The sequence below is a fragment of the Orycteropus afer genome, unplaced genomic scaffold, assembly GCF_000298275.1.
Source record: "Orycteropus afer afer isolate SDZICR_OR568_19922 unplaced genomic scaffold, OryAfe1.0 scaffold00859, whole genome shotgun sequence".
Lineage (NCBI taxonomy): Eukaryota > Metazoa > Chordata > Mammalia > Tubulidentata > Orycteropodidae > Orycteropus > Orycteropus afer.
This window is the reverse complement of record NW_006922446.1, coordinates 342,988-360,467: the sequence shown is the minus strand read 5'-3', so window position 1 is coordinate 360,467 and position 17,480 is coordinate 342,988. Positions and strand designations below refer to the sequence as shown.

Sequence of the window (17,480 nt, the reverse complement as noted above, 5' to 3'; positions counted from 1 at the left end):
ATGGACTGCTAAAAGGTAAGAAATCTGTCCTGGATGAAGTGCAGCCAGAATGCTCCTTGGAAGCGAGAATGGCCAGACTTCATCTGAACTACTTTGGTCACGTTGTCAGGAGGAACCAGTCCCTGGAGAAGGATATAAAGCTTGGTAAAGTGGAGGGTCAATGAAGAAGGGGAAGGCCCTCAATGAGATGGATTGACACAGTGGCTGCAACGATGGGCTTAGGTATAACAAGGATCGTGAGGCTGGCACAGGACTGGGCAGTGGTTTGTTTTGCTGTGCATAGGGTTGCTATGAGTCAGAGACAACTTGATGGCACCTAACAACAATATTTTTGCTAAGATGGTTGTTGTTTACTGTTGCTGAGTCAGTTCACCCTACACACAGTACAACAAAATGCTACCTGCTCCTGTGCCATCGCCATGATCAGTTACAATTGGACTGTTGTAATCCATAGGATTTTCATTGTGGAAGTTACATTGTACATCCCAAGGCTGTAATTGCATATGCAATGTATAATGGGACAAGCTCCTTCTTTCAAATCAGACATACCTAGGCCTGAATTCCAGGCCTGTCATTTATTGCAATATTCTGATTCTCGGTGGAGTCTGGAAGCTCCACTGAAACCTGTTAATTAGCATCACCACACACAAGCCTCCACTGACAGACAGGTGATGGCTGCCCATGAGGGGCACTGGCTGGGAACCGAACCCAGATCTCCTGCACAGAAGGGGAGGATTCTACCACTGAACCACCAATGCCTCATATATTTTTGCTAATAAATTACTATTAAAAAAAATGTTAATCATCTTGTAGACCAGTGGTATAGAAAACTGTTTTAGAATGATTTCATCCTCATGCCAGCTTTTCAGTGTCCCATAACCAATAAAAACAAACCAAACTCACTGTCATTGAGTTGTATCCGACTCATAGTGACCCCTCCTTGGGTTTCTGAGGTGATATCACTATAGAAGTAGATTTCCCAACCTTCCTTCCAAGGAGTGGGTGGTGAGTTTGAACTACCAGCCTTCTGGTTAGCAGTCAAATGCCTTAGGTACTACACCACCAGAGCTCCCATACCACCCCTTTATTTGCCTCAGTTCTGTTTCTAACTTATGCCAAGGTCAGTAGTTATCCCTCAGGGAAAGGCTAGGGCATTGTAGGGCATGGGGTAAGTTCCCAAGATGCCAGGGAACTGTGAGATGTCAGTAGGTTGTTGGTAGCTGGGGGCTACTGCTGGAGAGGTAAGGTTGGTAGCTTCTGGGCAGGGGAGGCACTGAAGATAGAAGTTGAGTGTGGATGAGGGAAAGCTCTCAAAAAATATCCATACTCAGGAGAACAATGTGGAACAAAACTCAAAATCATAAAAAAAAAAAGACCAGGTTTGCTGGTCTGATAAAGCCTGGTAATACCTCTGAGACTATGGCCCCTAGCTACCCTTCAGCTCTGGAATTGACCTCACTCCTGTGGCTTCCAGCCAAATGATAGATAAACATATAGGGTGAACATTTACATCAGCTAGATACACTCCTTACGACGATCAATCATGGGAGAACAGAAGGGCAGTGTTTGCACAGGGAGACAGCTCCAGCCAGAGTGCGTGGGAGGGAGGGACACGGGCAAGAGGTAACTATGGGGAGAAAGAGGGAAGAGAGTTGTTACATCATAGGGAATTGTAGTCAATGTCATGAGACAAAATGTGTATGAACTGCTGTATGGAAAATGAATTTGCTCTGGAAACTTTCACCCAAATCATACACACACACACACACACACACACACACACACATATCCACACTCAGCATCTGGCATCATCCAGGAAGCCTCTCTGATTATAGACCTCCTTTCCCAGCCCCCGCTAGTCAGTGCTATCTCTGGATGTTCCTAATTCAGATCCTGTCTGTCTGTGTCATGTATTTCCCCTCAGACTGGGAGCTTCCTGAAGACAGGGCTGGTATCTCCTTCTCTCTCTAGATCTTTCCCTCTCTAGGCCTCAGCAAAGGACTATTCAGGGTAGAAATAGAGTTTTTGTGAGGAGAAGGGATGCCCCGGAGACAAGCTTCTCTTAGAATTAGTGTTTGGATTGTATACCTGGTTGCCACCGAGGCCGTGGCAGGCGTACATGATGAGGGGCTTCCCGCCAAGGTTGTTCTCCCCCACATCCAGGCATTGATTGGTACCAAGGCTCTTGATCTGCAAACAGAGTGGTAAGCAGCCAGGGGAACAGGACAGCAGTCAGGAGTTTTCTAGTTCCAGGTATAGGGCCTAGCTCAAATACATTTGCATGGCTGGATTTCCCCTGTGTGATTTTTCTCCTCTGCTCATCCTCTCTGCTCATTTACCCAGAAGCTTGGAATTAATAGGAAAGTGAGGTGCAAAGCCCCAGATGCTGGGCAAGGGCAGGACATCTTCTGTGGGGCAGGATAGGCAATGTCTCTCAGGATGCCAGGTCTCAGGAAGCCCTCAGCATGGAAGAGTTTCCTTAAGAGCAATGATTCTCAAAGTGTGATCCCCAGACCATGAGCATCACCTGGGAACTTGCTAGAAATGCAACTCTTGTGCTCTGCCCCAGGTCTACCTAACCAGAAACTCTGGGGGTGGGGCCTAGCAAGATGTGTTATAACAAGCCTTCCAGGGAATTCAGATGCATCTGTAAGGTTTGAGAATCTGGCTTCTGGGTTGTTTTCCCCTTATAAGACTTTTTAGCTATTCATGTTGTTGTTGTTGTTATGTGCCGTCGAGTCAAACCCAACTCATAGCGACCCCTCCTTGGGTTTCCGAGGCAGTATCACTACGGAACTAGGATTGCCCAACCTTCCTTCCGAGGAGTGGCTGGTGGGTTTGAACCGCCAGCCATCTGGTTAGCAGGCAAGTGTCTTAGCCACTATGCTACCAGAGCTCCCATAGAAGCCCCAAAAGGAGCTCTGGTGGTGCAGGGCCTAAGGCATGTGACTGCTAACCAGAAGGTTGGCAGTTCACATCCACCAGCTGCTTTGTGGAAGGAAGATGAGGCAATCTACTTTCATAAAGATTTACCACCTTGGAGGCCCAATGGGGTTGCCATGAGTTGGAATTGACTTGATGGCACTGGATTTTTTTTTTTTTTAAAGAAGCCCAAACTTAGTCTTCTTCCTGAATAAAGGTGTATGGAGGGTAAAAATCAATTCTTGTTTGCCATTCATCTGTGGGGAAAGTGGTCCTGAGTTTCTCCAGGGTGGAGAAATGTGTGATGGTGGGTAGGCAGATTGTTTTAAAAACTCACGGCTCCATAGAAGGTAGGCTTCAAGTCAGGGACAAACATCTCTGGGTAGATATTGTGTAGGAACCAGGAAAAGTTGCAACAATGCAGTTGTTCCCTCAGCTTCAGACGTTCCGAAATGTCACCGAATGATTTCTGTCAATGAAGCCAATGCTCAAAGGCTCGGTATCACCAGTCTTGACCTTTCAATCTGGGTTGAAACAGCCCAGACAGCGTGGAACTCTTGGGGCTACCTTCCCTCAAAAGTCTCTCAGGCTCATTACTGCTCAGGACCTGTTGGGGCTACTGACTGAGTCTCACATTCAATCCCCAACCCCTCTCTTAGCTTTGGGACTCCCACCTATAGCCCCTTACTCCCTCATCTCATGTGACTCCCCACTGAGTTTTCTCCAAGTCCTTGTGAGGCTTCTCTCAGAGCCATTCTTGAAAGAGGTTCTTGCTCCAAATCCCTCCTTCCTTGCCTTCCCGAGTACCACTTTCTCTCACCTCTTGAGCCATTTTTGCTGCCTGCAGGTTTCTCCGATAGAAAATCTCCTTGTAGTCATCCATCCAGACCTCAGCCAAGCGCACTTGATTGCGGGCAATGACACTGATGCCCTTGGGGAAGGTGTGCGGGCTCTTGGTACGGAACACGTGGCCTACCACAGAGCAGGGGATGATCTCCAGCTGGCCCCCACACTGCCACACCTGCCAGAGAGGAGACAGGGTGGGGCTTTCAGGGCTGAGTAGGAAAAATCCTCCCCAAGCAGCTCTGTTCTGTTACCAGGACGCCAGACCCCAGGTCCAAGGACTCAGGCAACAGCTGCTCTTTCCCCTTGGAAAGAAAGACACTGACCAGGCCTCTTTCTAGGTCATCACTACATAGCCCCAGGAGCTCAGATGTTGGTTCACTCTGACTTAAGCAAATGGAGATTTGCAGGATCCTGAGGGTTACCAGGGCTCATTTCTAGAGAAAAGACAGTTGGTTAAGTGTGTGCCTGTACCTTCTCTGAGCTCTGGCCACTTGACTTTTTCACCTGGAAATGTGATTTTTATCAGCTCACCCAGGTGTTACTGGAAACTCAAGCTCCCCAAATCAAGATAGACTTGTGACCCAAATCAGAGCATCACTGCATTAACAGTGAGGATGCCAGATGGCCTGTGGTAGTCCCCTGGACCTTTAGGATGCTAGTGCCCCAGGAGAGAGACTGAAGGGCAGTCAGAGGTCACTCATGAGTCTAGAATCAGAGCCCTGCAGGTTATGATGACTGGGCTGGTTTAAGACTAGTAGGTATGTTATTATTCATTTCTAGCATAGCAGCAACAGAAACGCATCGTCCTAGTGATATTAACAGCAAGTATCAATTATGTGCTTAATAAAAGCCAGGCACTGTGAGAGATGACTTTATACACGAGTTCATTTATTTACTAATTACCTCCCCACAGGCATGTCGACTGGTATAGACTTCACGGACAGGAAATCCTTTCTGACTTGATCCTGTTTTTTCTAATTCCTGGAATCCCTTAGAGTTCTGGGATCCACAGAATTTGGGCCACCATTTTCTCCTACCATTATGCAGAGCTTGATAAGCACAGGGCAACTCCAAGGCCACAAGGGCATGTGTCCCATGACCTTGGCAGGGGAGCTTTATTTTCCCAGAAAAAGGATGGTGATTAGATTCTGACCTGTTTCCACCACCTTCACTTTCATCCTTTTCCCACAGACATCATAAAAGATGTCACTAGTTCCTAGATAGGAGCTCTGGTAGCATAGTGGCTAAAGCACTTGACTGCTAATCAGAAGGCTGGCGGTTCAAACCCACCAGCCACTCCTCAGAAGGAAGGTTGGGCAATCCTACTTCTGTAGTGATACTGCCTCGGAAAACCAAGGAGGGGGTCGCTATGAGTCGGGGCCGACTCGACGGCACATAACAACAACAACAACAGTTCCTAGATGTCCAGTCCTATTGTCACTGTAGCCTCTTCCTTCTAAGAAGGGCTGCCCAGTAATCTGTCATGTTGTCTAGTCTGATTCCCAAAGACTGCTGCCAGGGATAGGGAGGGGATCAGAAGAAGGATGGAGTCATGATGAGAAATAGCCAGCCTTTTAAGCTCAGTCCCAGATATGACATCTCTGAAGCTGCTACTGCTCCAGAGACAGGTTCTCAGGTGTCCCCTGGGACAGTGTGGTCTCCCCCCCCCCCCGCAAAGCCCTCTTCACTCTCACCCGGAAGGACATTTCCACGTTCTCCCCTCCCCAGATCTCCATCTGATTATCATAGGTACCGATGTGCTCAAAGTAGGACTTGGAGATGGAGAAGAGGCCACCAGCAAACGTCGGGGATCTGGAGAGACAGAGGGAGAAGCATGTGCATTCTGGGGGGGAAGGAAACAGGAGCCTAGCGTGGAATAGCCGTTTGTGGCCTCACCTCTAATGCCTCCTATTCTATCCACAACCCCCCATCCCTCTCTCTGGGATTCCACTAATTCACTCATCCATTTAGCAAATACATTCTGAGGATTTACTATGCCCTCTTCCCCTCTTAAGATCATACCAAGAAGAGATATTAATTTATTATCTTCTAAAAGACACTCATTCATTCATTCAACCAACAAATGTATTAAACACCAGTCACCAGGGCCCATGCTACATGTTGGACATCCAGGGTTGAGAAGGACATAGATCTCATTCTCTGAGAGCTCATTTTTATAGCACCAGGAAAGCTACAGTTTTCTTTGTGGCAGCAAAGTGCCTGGAATATAGATACTCAGTTATCAGAAGTGGCTTGAAATTGTTTTTGGAAATAGGCAGGATTCAAATCATGAATGAATGAACAAATATTATCAGCTGGGCTGGCCCTATACTGCTTTAGGGTCCCTAGCCCTTCTGGAATTATTTTTGAAAAAGACAAATCTGTTGCCATAAAGTTGATTCTGACTCATTGTGACCCTATGTGTTACAGAGTAGAACTATTCCATAGGGGTTTTTTGCTGTAATTTTTACAGAAGCAGATTGCCAGGCCTTCTGTGGCACCACTGGGTGAGTTTGAACCACCAGCCTTTGGTTAGCAGCCCACACAAACTGTTTGCACCATCCGGGGACCTCAAAACCAAACTTGTTGCCATTAAGTCAATTATAACTCATGGTGACCTACAGAGGCCCCATATTAGTAAGATCCTAGCTCTTGTGCTTAATTTTGTATGAGAAACTTTAGCTTTGGGGGAAAGCTGCCAGCTGCTTTGAACACAGAAAATTGACAAGTGGTGTTCCTGGGAATAACAGGAGCAGTGAGGTGAAATGAAACTCAATTCGGACTAAAGGAAACTCAGTTTTGGACTAAATTTTGGGAGGTTACAAAGATTCTGGCTTCAGGCAGAGGCGGGGAGGCACAGAGGCAAGACACATTAACAAAAATATCTAATTCCTTGAATTTAGATAGTAAGTTGCTCATAAGAGGAGCTGAGCTAGGGCCTAGAGTATCCAATTGCGTGAAGGGAAATAGAAAGGAAGGGGGGCAAGGTATGTAATCATTGGCTGTTGACTCCTGTGCCAGAACAGATCAAGGTGCCTTACACACAGCTGGGTTCAATCAGTGTTCATCAGATTGATCAGACTGCTCTGTCAAGGTGACCACCTAGAAGCCTGATCTTGGTGTTACCCTCAGGCTGATCTTGGCATCTTGAGGTTGCTCTCAGGGCTACTTTCTGGAAGGAATTCAGCCAGGAAACCCTTATGCTCAGGCTGGCTTCCTGTCATTGGTTCTGGCCCTGCCATAGGTTCAAGCTAGCCCCACTGGTGTCTGGAGAGGCTCAGAAAGTCCTGGAACCCTAGATGAGCACTCTGGAGTTAATCTGCCTTTTCTCAAGGGTCTCACACCTGGGCCTGTCTCTTGGCTGGGTACCTTCAGGCTGGTACCCAGTTGGAAAGTCACTGACAAATTAGCTCTAAGGATCAGCCCCACATAGGGAACATCACATTTCAACAACCTGCAGGCAACCTCTGGCAAACATCCTGGTAATCCTGGCCTAATTCCTGGGATCCCCTGGGTCCTCTACCTCTCCTCTTAGCCTCTGGTTAGCTTTGAAAGTGCTGAGGATGGGTACTGCTAGCAGGTGCCCTGCTGCTGGTGAGTTTTTCTGCAAAGTGCCTTGGGCTAGCCATGTCAGCTACCAGGGCATTTGAACCCAGGGAACAAATTCCTGCCTCAAACACTGCAGCTTTGTCTTTCAGCTGCATGGTCCTTGGACATTGGAGCCAGGGACATCAGTGATTTGCAGGGGCCAGGTGCCCTGACCCTGACTGTGCTGCCATGTGCTTGGCCTGAGCTGGGGGCTTTGTTACTGTACACACCACACAAAAGGCATCTATGGGACAAGCAGAGGGACAATAGCGAGTTCCAATTTCTTTCCTCTCCTCTGCCCTTCTCTTCTCCCCTCTCCTCTTCTGTTGCTGCTGCTTCTCCTTCTCCTGATAGAGACAGCTGGCTCTTCAGGGTCCATGGAGTCCTCCCTGCGGCACCCACTTAAGTCGTCTCTACTGAGACTCTGGTGGCATCTCTTAGGATTCTGGGTATGTGAAGGGAGAGGAACTTCAGCATCCTCTCCTTTTAAATCTACCCTTTTAACGCCAGTCACTGTGTCTCCAACCTCCTCTTCCCTCCACCCATATGTACATTCAGTTGTCCTTAAGTTTCCCGGCCAGTAGAGGAAAACAATGGCACAGATAATCCAAAACCAAATATTCTAAAAGTCACTCCCCAACTCAGTCTGGCAGTGACAACAGTTCAAATAACTCTAACACCAACAACAGGAAATCTGCAGACGGAAGGGCAACGTGGGTGCCTTGAGGGCAGGGGAGTTCAGCTGGGCATTGTGGATATAAAGAGTGGATAAACTCTCAAGTATTCACTGTATTAAAAAAAAAAAAAAAAAAAAAAAAAACCCACTGCCACGGAGTCTGATCCAACTCATAGCAACCCCTCCTTGGGTTTCCAAGGCGGTATCACTATGGATACTCCTTCCGAGGAGTGGCTGGTGGGTTTGAACTACCAGCCTTCTGGTTAGCAGTCAAATGACTTAGGCACTACGCTACCAGAGCTCCTATTCACCATATAGGGTGGCACAAACAGTTAAGCGCTTGACTGTTAGCTGAAAGGTTGGCAGTTTGAACTCATTCAGAGAGATCTTGGAAGACAGGTCTGGTGACCTGCTTCCAAAAGGTCACGGCCTTGAAAACCCTGTGGAGCACAGTTCTCTGCACACATAGGGTCACTGTTTGAGTCGACTTGATGGCAACTAACAACTACCACCACCGCTGTACAGATAAGGGATTGACAAACTACGGCCAAATTTGGCTCCATAGCCAATCTTTTTAAGATTCTGGAGCTAAGAATGGTTTTCACATTTTTAAAGGGTTGGAGAGAGAGAGAGAATATGCAACAGATTACGTGGCCTGCAAAGCCTAAAATATTTACTCAAAAAAAAAAAAAAAAAAAGCAAACTCACTGCTTCAAGTCGATTCCAACTCAGCAACCCCCTTTGGGTTTCCAAGGCAATAAATCTTTACAGAAATAGATTGCCTAGTCTTCCTTCTGCAGAGTGGCTGGTGGGTTTGAACCGCCAACCTTCTGCTTAGCAGTCAAATGCCTTAGGCACTACGCCACCAGAGCTCCTTTAAAATATTTACTGTTGTTGTTGTTTGCCATCGAGTCGGCCCCGACTCATAGTGACCCCTCCTTGGGTTTCCGAGGCAGTATCACTACGGAAGTAGGAATGCCCAACCTTCCTTCCGAGGAGTGGCTGGTGGGTTTGAACCGCCAGCCTTCTGGTTAGCAGTCAAGTGCCTTAGCCACTATGCTACCAGAGCTCCTTTTTAGAAAATGTTCATGGCAGCTGCAACAAAGTGCAAACTGCAGAATGCTCGTCTATTTTCTTTTCATATGTTCTGTGTTTTCAAAGCTAGTGACCTGGGCACACATGCTGCCCCTTCAATTCCAATGGCTGTTCAACAGTGGCCTCCTCCCACTCTTTCTCTCTCCTGCTCTGCAAGCACCAGTCATGTCTATCCATGTGTAGAGAACGATGAACAAGATAAAGTATGTCAAGCCCCTAGCTCAGTGCCTGACATATGGTGAGTGGTCAATAAGGAGTAAGCTGTTATAGAGCTACAGTTAGGAGTTTTGCTCCAAGTAGGCCAGGATAGGTATCCCTGCTCCATCATTTGCTAGCTGAATGATCTTAGACCAAACGTTTATCACAGTGAGCCTCTGTGTCCCCATGTGTAAAACAGGTTAATCATAGTACCTATTGTACTGGGTGTGAATTTAATAAAATGTGTCAAGTGTTTGGTGGGGTGTCCAATAAATGTTGATGTCAGATGGCCAGGTCCCTGGAAAGGGGAGGCCTGGGGCCCTGGAAGCCAGCCTGGGGCTCACCAGCCTGTGTCCTTACTTGATGGGGTAGGTCTCATCCTTGCGCCTCTGCTTCTCATGTGGAGGGAGAGTTTCCCAGCCGAAGGTCAAGCTCCAGTCAAAGTTGCCTCGGCTATGGACTCTGCCCCTCTGGACAGGCTTGGAGAACTCGAAAGTGTTCAGGTCAATGGTGACGATGTCTGGGCTTACCACTGCTGTCTCATCTTCAGCGATGCGAGCCAGCAGGGGCTCCAGCCAGCCATGGAAGCATTCACCTGAAAGCCCAGACCAGGAGGCTGCAATCAGGGTCCTGCACAGAACTGAACCCACCCCACCCTTAAGCGAAGACCTAAAGCAAGAGGACCCTCCACCGCTCCCTGGTTGTAGACAGAGAAACACAGGCAAGCTCCACGGCTATAGAGAGCTCTCCTGAGACCCCAAGCCTAACTCCCAATTACTCTCCAGTGGAGACAGCTCTGAAGGGGAAGATGGGGGTCTCAGAACCTCTGCCCATCTCGTGGCAAGGATGCCACCATGCTTAAGGGAGTAAGATGGCATCGCCAATGATCCAGTCTTTTCGCTGAACCTGCCCTCTCCATCTGAGTGAGGATTTCAGAAGGAGATGTCTCCTCCCCCAGGGGTATTTGCATCTTAAAGCTTTAGCTCCAATTGTAGAATAATACTCCCTGAGATTTTCAATGGACTGTTGCATATATCACTTCATTTGACTCTCAGAGTAATAATTCTGTTAGGTGAATAAGGGCACCATCCTCACTCTCATTTTACAAAGGAGGAAACTGACACCCAGTCAGTGGCAGAGCCACAGGTAAGCTCAGGTCTTTTGACTTCACTTGCTGAGCTCCTTCCAATGTATACTGCCCCTCTTAGAGTAGTTTTTTCCCTGGCAGCTATGGGCAGACGTTTTGGTTTGAGGCAGGATGGAAGGCCTTTCTGATCTGTAAGGCACTGCAGGAAAGCCCCACACAAGCCATTCTCAGTGGTGATGGGAGGCCTCTCTGAAGGCTGAGCTCAGATGGGGCTCAGATGGGGGGCTAGCTAGAGAAACAAGCACCTGGGGCTCCTGAGCCCACTCCCTGCGATTTTTGGGTCACCAAATGTTTGAGGGCCACTTGTGCCTCACCTTCAGAGATGGGATGAGGAAAGGTTGGGAAAGGTTGAGGAGATGGGTCCCAAGCCTCCCACATTCCTGGACAGTAGAAGCAGGAAAGGGCTTTGGTGATGCTGCCCGCAGTCCCAGCTTTCCATTCTACCAGGGAGAAGAAGGCCGAGGCCCAGAGGGGAGGCACTAGACCCTGTTACTCACAGTGGGCATCCAGAAAGGTGAGCACCTCTGCCTGGGCCACGCTGGCCCCAAGCAGCCGGGCAGTGATTAACCCCTTCCGCTCCTGCTGCCGCACCACCCTCACAATCAGCAGCTGCTTCACATATTGGTCCAGTTGCTCCTTTAAGTACTCTGCAGAGGACAGTATCATTGTTGCCAGCTCACCACTTTGTTGCAAACCTAATCCCCTATGGGCACCAAGCCCAGGTGCTCTTGGGCCTCCAGCAGACCTGAATTTTAACCCTTCAGCTCCTCCTGCACTTAGTAATTCCACAGAAGCCGAAGTTGGGGAAAAAAGGGTGGAAGGAAAAGAATGAGGAGAGGAAGGGGAAGGCACACGTGTTCCAAGCCCATCCAGCTATCCCAAGTCCACCTTGCCAGGCAGCTCTGTGGTGCCAGGTCCTGGGCCTATTCACCTAGGCACATTCTCTAATGTCATGACAGGACCTCAGAGTTGTTTCTTTGTCCTCATATCAAATATAATCTTCTGACAAAGGCTCTCAGAAGCCTCTCCTGATTTCTTCACCCTCTCAGTCACCATCTTTCAGAGCTGTGATTCTGGCCTCTCTTCATTTCAACTCCTGCAGCTTGTGGCAGCCATTTCTTAGTGGCTATGCTTCCTGGCCTCCCAGACTCTTCAGAGTAAGCTTGACATGTAAAGCACCCATATGTTTTGATTTCTTGCTTGCTGGATCAGCAGCAGGAAGTCTTATTCTAATCTTCTTTATCACCTTCTCTGCATGTGGTGGTATTCTTTAAGAAGATGAGAACATGTACCAGGTGCCTACCCTGGACCAGGCACAGTGCTAGGGACTGGGGGGGGGGGTATGATGTGAGCCTAGCTCAGGTGGTTATTGTCCCAAGGAATGCACTGCCCATGGGTCGAGGCCGGCCAAGGATGGGTGCAGGGCAGGTGACCTGCCAGAGGTCATGCAGGGCTACCAGAGCCCCCAGGAGGGGCAGCCATCCTGAGTTTCAGGACAGGGAAAGCTCTTTGCAGTAAGGGGTCTGTGATGGTTAAGTTTGTGTGTCAACTTGCCTAGGCCTGGTTGAGTGGCTGGGCAGCTAGATGTAGTATTCCTCATGATGAGACTAGTAATCAACTCCACGGTGGAATCTACTGTGAGCAGCTGAGTAGCTGCCTTTGGGTATGTGGTCTGCTTCCTGTATATAAGAAACAGCTTTGGGAATAGTCTCTAGCTTATGGCATGCTTGCACCCTGCATGTAGCCGTGTCATTGTTCAGCAGCCTACCATGCTCTGCCAACCTTGGGACTTACGATGGACTTGAATTAATGGCCTGCCATGTGGTTTGGTAACATCAGGACTGTGCCATTTTATTTGTCGACCTTGGGCTTGTTAGTCTCAGCAGCCAGTAGCTGCCTGAGTGAAGAGATGCCTCTAGCTTCAGTGGGCCGGGAGCAAGAGGCAGAGATGAAGCCCAAGGTCAAGGGGCTTTCACACAGCCCCTAGAGCCTGGCACTTTGAACTTGGACTTCTAGCCTCCTGAACTGTAAGAGAATAAACTCCTGTTTGTTAAGGCCATCCCATTTGTGGTGTACTCCTGTCAGAGTGGTACTGGGTAACCAGAACAGGGTCTTTCTGCTGAAACCGCCAGTTCTGAGTTGGGGCTTATTTCAAGAACTGATTATTCAGATAGAAATTCTCAAAGCCTTAAAAGTAGCTCTAGTTTGAAGCAATCCATCATGAAACATATTCTAAACCTTATGTTTTATGAACTGCCAGTTTGGTTTATCTGTGTCACTGTTCTATTCTTGAGTGAAGTTTCTGAGGTGAAAGGCAGGTGTGTGTACTTTCTCTTTTGGGCTGTGACCTTGCACTAAATGCACTATGGGTCCTGAAGTAAATTTATTGGGTTGTCATCACACATACACACACATTATGCCCAAACACCTGCGTACCTATTATGTGCCACCCCTTGAGCTAGGTCCTTTCACATTTACCTTCTTGTTTAATCTTCTCTATGAAGGTTAATGAAGTCCCTGCATGGTGCAGATGGTTGCTGTGCTTGGCTGCTAACCAAGAGGTTGGAGGTTCGAGTCTGCCCAGAGGGACCTCGGAAGAAAGTCTTGATGATCTACTTCCAAAAACTCAGCCACTGAAAGCCCGACGGAACACAGTTCTGTTCTGACATCCATGAGGATGCCGTGAGTCAGAGTCAACTCCACACACTTGTTTTCTTTTTTTTAAACGAAGGTTAACTACTCAGTGAAGCAGTAAATATTCTCCCTAATTTTTACAGATGGGGAAACTAAGACTCAAAGTGATGAGCCCAGGGTCCCAGCGTATGTAAACGGCAGTGACAGATCGTAACCAGCCATGCCTGAGGATTTTCATCTGCTATCTCCAGGGCCAGCGAGACTGCCAGCAAGGATGCAACGCACAGGGGTGTTGAGGTGGCCTCTGTGGTCTCCCCCAGTCATCCAGGGCCTTAGCCACTTCTCCACGTGTGAAACCCCAGGGAGGAGGAGAGAAGGGCCTCTGGCACTGCTCCTCTTTAGTCTAGCTTTGGTCACTGGCCAAGGGAGGGGAGCCTAGGGGGAAGGAAACTTTCCATAAGTGGAAGTTCAACTCTTTTCTTCCTTTTCTCTTCCTCAATTCTTCTAGATAGACTGTTCCTGATGCCGTGCCAACTTATGAAGGGATACTTTGGGCAGTCATCTGAGAAGAGGCTGTATCTTACTCCAGGAATGAGGTCTCTTGTTTTGGGAACCAGGACTTCATGAGTCAAAATTAGCCTCATGCTTCAGCAAACATCTGCTAAAATGGTCCTGGGGGTAGACACTATCCTGGGCAGGGAGGGTCCTGGTCTGGGGCCTACACTCAAGGAACTTCCAGACTCATAATCTAACTACAGCCCCCAGTGCTGGAAAGGAAGAGAAACCCCAGCCAGGAGCCTCATTTTTTTTCAGAGTAGCTGATGTTTCCCCTGAGAACTTGCTTAATTATGCTCACAGGAAGTTCATAGTGGTGGAGATAACACAGGGACAACATCACAGGAAGTGGGTTTTGTGGTAAGAGACTGTGAAGCACTGAGCTGTGAACCTCAGGGGGCCTGAGTACTACTCAAAGCTGTCTCCCATGCCTGCCTTCCAGTCTCAGGTGGTGAGGCTGGACCTGCGGACTCTAAGCCTGAAAGGCAGGGCTCCTTTGGGACCCTCACTCCCACCCCCTGTTTCCAGGTCATTAGAGGGGAGTGAGACAAGTCACTTATATAATGCCCCTCCTGTTAGTCATCCACCTGCCACAGCCCTGGACCCACTAGACATACCATCTAGAGCTGAGCATGGAGACACAGATGTGCCCACCCTTTCTCAGTGCCATAGTTCAAAACACCTATATGCAGATGGCTGCCATATTTCTTCCTGCCCTTGCTATCTTTACTTGGGTGTCTAACAGAACCTAACATATGCCCAAAGGGGAAGTCCAGAATTTCACCCCAAACCTGCCTTTCACCCAGCCTCCCCCATGTCAGTACCAGCATCCCTCCAGCTGTTCAAACTAGGAGTCATGCAGAAGTCTCCCCTTTTATCACCCTCCACAGTAAGTGCATCAGCAAGTCCTCCCAGGTCTCTTTGTCCATCCCACTGTCACTCCCAAATAGTGTCTTAACTGGTCGCTTAGCTTCTACTCTGTCATGCTCTCCACAATCTATTCTTAACACAGCAGCCAGAGTGAGCAGCAGAATTATCTCCTAAAACTAAAAGTTAGATCATGTCACTCTATTGGTTTAAAATTGAACTTAAAAACAAATCCATGTTCCCATTAGAAAGCAATGATCAAGAAGACAGAAAACAACAGGTGCTGGTGAGGTTGTGGAGAAACTGCAACCTTCATCCATTGCTGATGGGAATGTAAAATGGCACAGCCACTGTGGAAAAGTTTGGTGGTTTCTAAAAGCTGAACATAGAACTACTGTATAACCTAGCAATCCCAATCCTAGATAGATACCCAGAAATGAAAGCAGGAATGTAAACAAAAAACCTATACACCAAGGTTCACTGCAGTACTTTTCACAATAGTCAAGAGGTGAAAACAGTCTAAATGTCAATCAAAAGATGAATGGATACACAAAATGTGGCACATACATATAGTGGATTACTACTCAGCCATAAAGAGAAAGTCCTGATGCATGCCACAACATGGATGAACCTTGGAAACATAATGCTGAGTGAAATAAGTCAGTCACAAAAGGACTGATAGTGCATGATCTCACTTATATGAAATAAACAAATATTCAGAACCAAAGATTATTTATGGTTACCAGAGGTGGGAGGGAAGGGGAAAGGGGGGACTTTGGCTTAGGGGGCACTGAGTTTATATTAACTGTGGTGGAATAATTTGGAAAAGGATGGCGATAAGGAATGCACAACATTAAGAGTGTGATCAATGTCACTAAGTTATACACATAGAAATTGCTGAATAGGTTAATGTTTTGTTGTGTATATATCACTGCAAAAATGAAAGAAAATAAATTCATGGTTATAATTGCATATCATGGTGAACATCATTAAGGTCACTGAATTGTATACATAAAAATGGTTGAAATGGCAAATGTTTGGTTGTATATAATTTACTATAATAATAAAATAACAACAACAAAACAAATCCAAACACTGACCATTACTTACAAAGGTCTCCATGATTCAGCTCCACTCAGCTCTCTAAACTCATTTTGCACCCATGTTCTTTCTACCTTCTTGCTCACGTCCCTCTAGCTCTCTGGCCTGCTTTTGGGCCTTTGCATTTGCTGCTTCCTTTGCTTGGAACTTCAGAGTAGCCTTCCCTGGTCACCCTGATTTAAAAAAAAAAAAAAAGTAGCTGCCATTGAGTGAATTCTGACTCAGGGCAATGCCCTGTTTGTGAGAGGAGAGCTGTGTTCCACAGGATTTTCAGTGGCTGATTTTTTGGAAGTATATTGCCAGGCCTTTCTTCTGAGGCACCTCTGGGTACACTTGCACCTCCAGCTTTTCAGTTACCAGCTGAGTGTGTGAACCGTTTGCACCACCAGGGGCTCCTAACTGAAAGAGCTCGCTAATTACTCACAATCCCCCCACCCTGAACACTTTTCTCTTTTTCCTTAAATAGCCCTTGTTACTCTTTGAAATTACTTATTTTCTGTCTTCCCCACTAAAAAAGTGAATTCTAAGGAGATGGAGACATTGCCCAACCTGTTTGCTGCTGTATCTCCCGAGCCTGGCACTACATCTTGCACCCAGTAAACACTCATTATGCAAATCAGTGAATTCCTGCCTTTATTAACATTTCTCTTGCTTTGGACTGTTTGATTCTTCCTTGGCTTCTGGAAAAAAAAAATCTAGAAAAGTAAAAAAGACCACCTTTTCTTGTGGGTAGGGCTGCCCTTCTAATTTACCTGTTGACGTTTTTGATTGTACTTTCCTGTTTATCCATGTTCTTTCCAGCCTCAACTGTAATTGCAACTGGGAATTTTTTCTTGATTAATCCCTTAGGAAGGATGGAAGGAGAAATACACAAGCACGATACATTTTAGGAATATTCTATAGTGCACCTGCCCGGGTAGAGCATTTGGAGACTGGGCCATAGTTTCTAACCCAAATCAAGACTCATTGTCTGACACTTCCCACTTTCAAGGGTAAAAAGTAGACCGGCAGATGACATTTACAGATGGGAATAGCAGAATTTCTTTATAAGGAGAAATGGAAGAAAATACTGAAAAGGAAACTGTCCCAGAAAATCCAGGATATAAGGTTTAATATATAGATATTTTCCTATATCATGTAACAAGCTCAGAGGTGAGAAGTGAGAAAACAATGTCGCCTGTTGAGACAGACATGTTGTTATTGTTATGTGCCGTTGAGTTGGACCCGACTCATAGCGACCCCTCCTTGGGTTTCCGAGGCAGTATCACTACAGAATAGGAAGCTGTAAATCATCTAAAATCAGAGCCTTTGAGCAATTCCTATCTTGCATTCCTGATTCCTCTTAGGTCTGCAGTCTGTCACTTGGCTCAATTCTGACAAGAGAAGTTGGAGTGGGAAAAATCCTGAGGTAATCCAACATGCTCCTCATCTCTTTCCCTGGGGCCCACACAGTGTATTTGCTGACCTCAGGGCTGCCCTTTCCTTTCCCCTGCTGTTCTCTCTACCTTCTCTTCCTACAGCACCCTCTCCTTGACCAAACCTCATCTCCTCACTCCTCTCTTCATAAGGAACTTGCTTACTAAGAGTCATGTTTGTTTCTGGACTATCTCTGGGCCCTGGGTATGTGCCTGATCTTCCCACATCCAACCAGCAAACCCCCACAAGAAGGATACCTTCTTGTTGGCCTAGGTTCTCTTCTCCTTGGCCTTCCCCAGGGGTAGGGCAGGACTTTGGACATGAGGATGTGCCTCTGTTTGGGGCACAGTAGATGGATGGGATTGAGGGGCCAGTTTTCAGGAGCTCACAGAGTGCATCAGACCAGGACCGAACCCTGGCTGCTGACCCACTCCC

At 47.3% G+C, this 17,480-nt stretch overlaps 1 protein-coding gene across 1 annotated transcript in view; it reads right to left on the bottom strand.

Moving 5' to 3' along the window:
- Window positions 1–17,480, bottom strand: part of GALNT6 (polypeptide N-acetylgalactosaminyltransferase 6) — a 29,764-nt gene that overhangs the window by 5,421 nt on the left and 6,863 nt on the right. The window contains exons 3-8 of the mRNA XM_007958159.2: window positions 10,970–11,119; window positions 9,686–9,920; window positions 5,463–5,580; window positions 3,743–3,943; window positions 3,260–3,391; window positions 2,089–2,190 (exon numbers count right to left, since the gene is read on the bottom strand). Of these exons, the coding sequence (XP_007956350.1) occupies window positions 2,089–2,190; window positions 3,260–3,391; window positions 3,743–3,943; window positions 5,463–5,580; window positions 9,686–9,920; window positions 10,970–11,119 (938 nt within the window). The remainder of the gene's footprint in view (window positions 1–2,088; window positions 2,191–3,259; window positions 3,392–3,742; window positions 3,944–5,462; window positions 5,581–9,685; window positions 9,921–10,969; window positions 11,120–17,480) is intronic.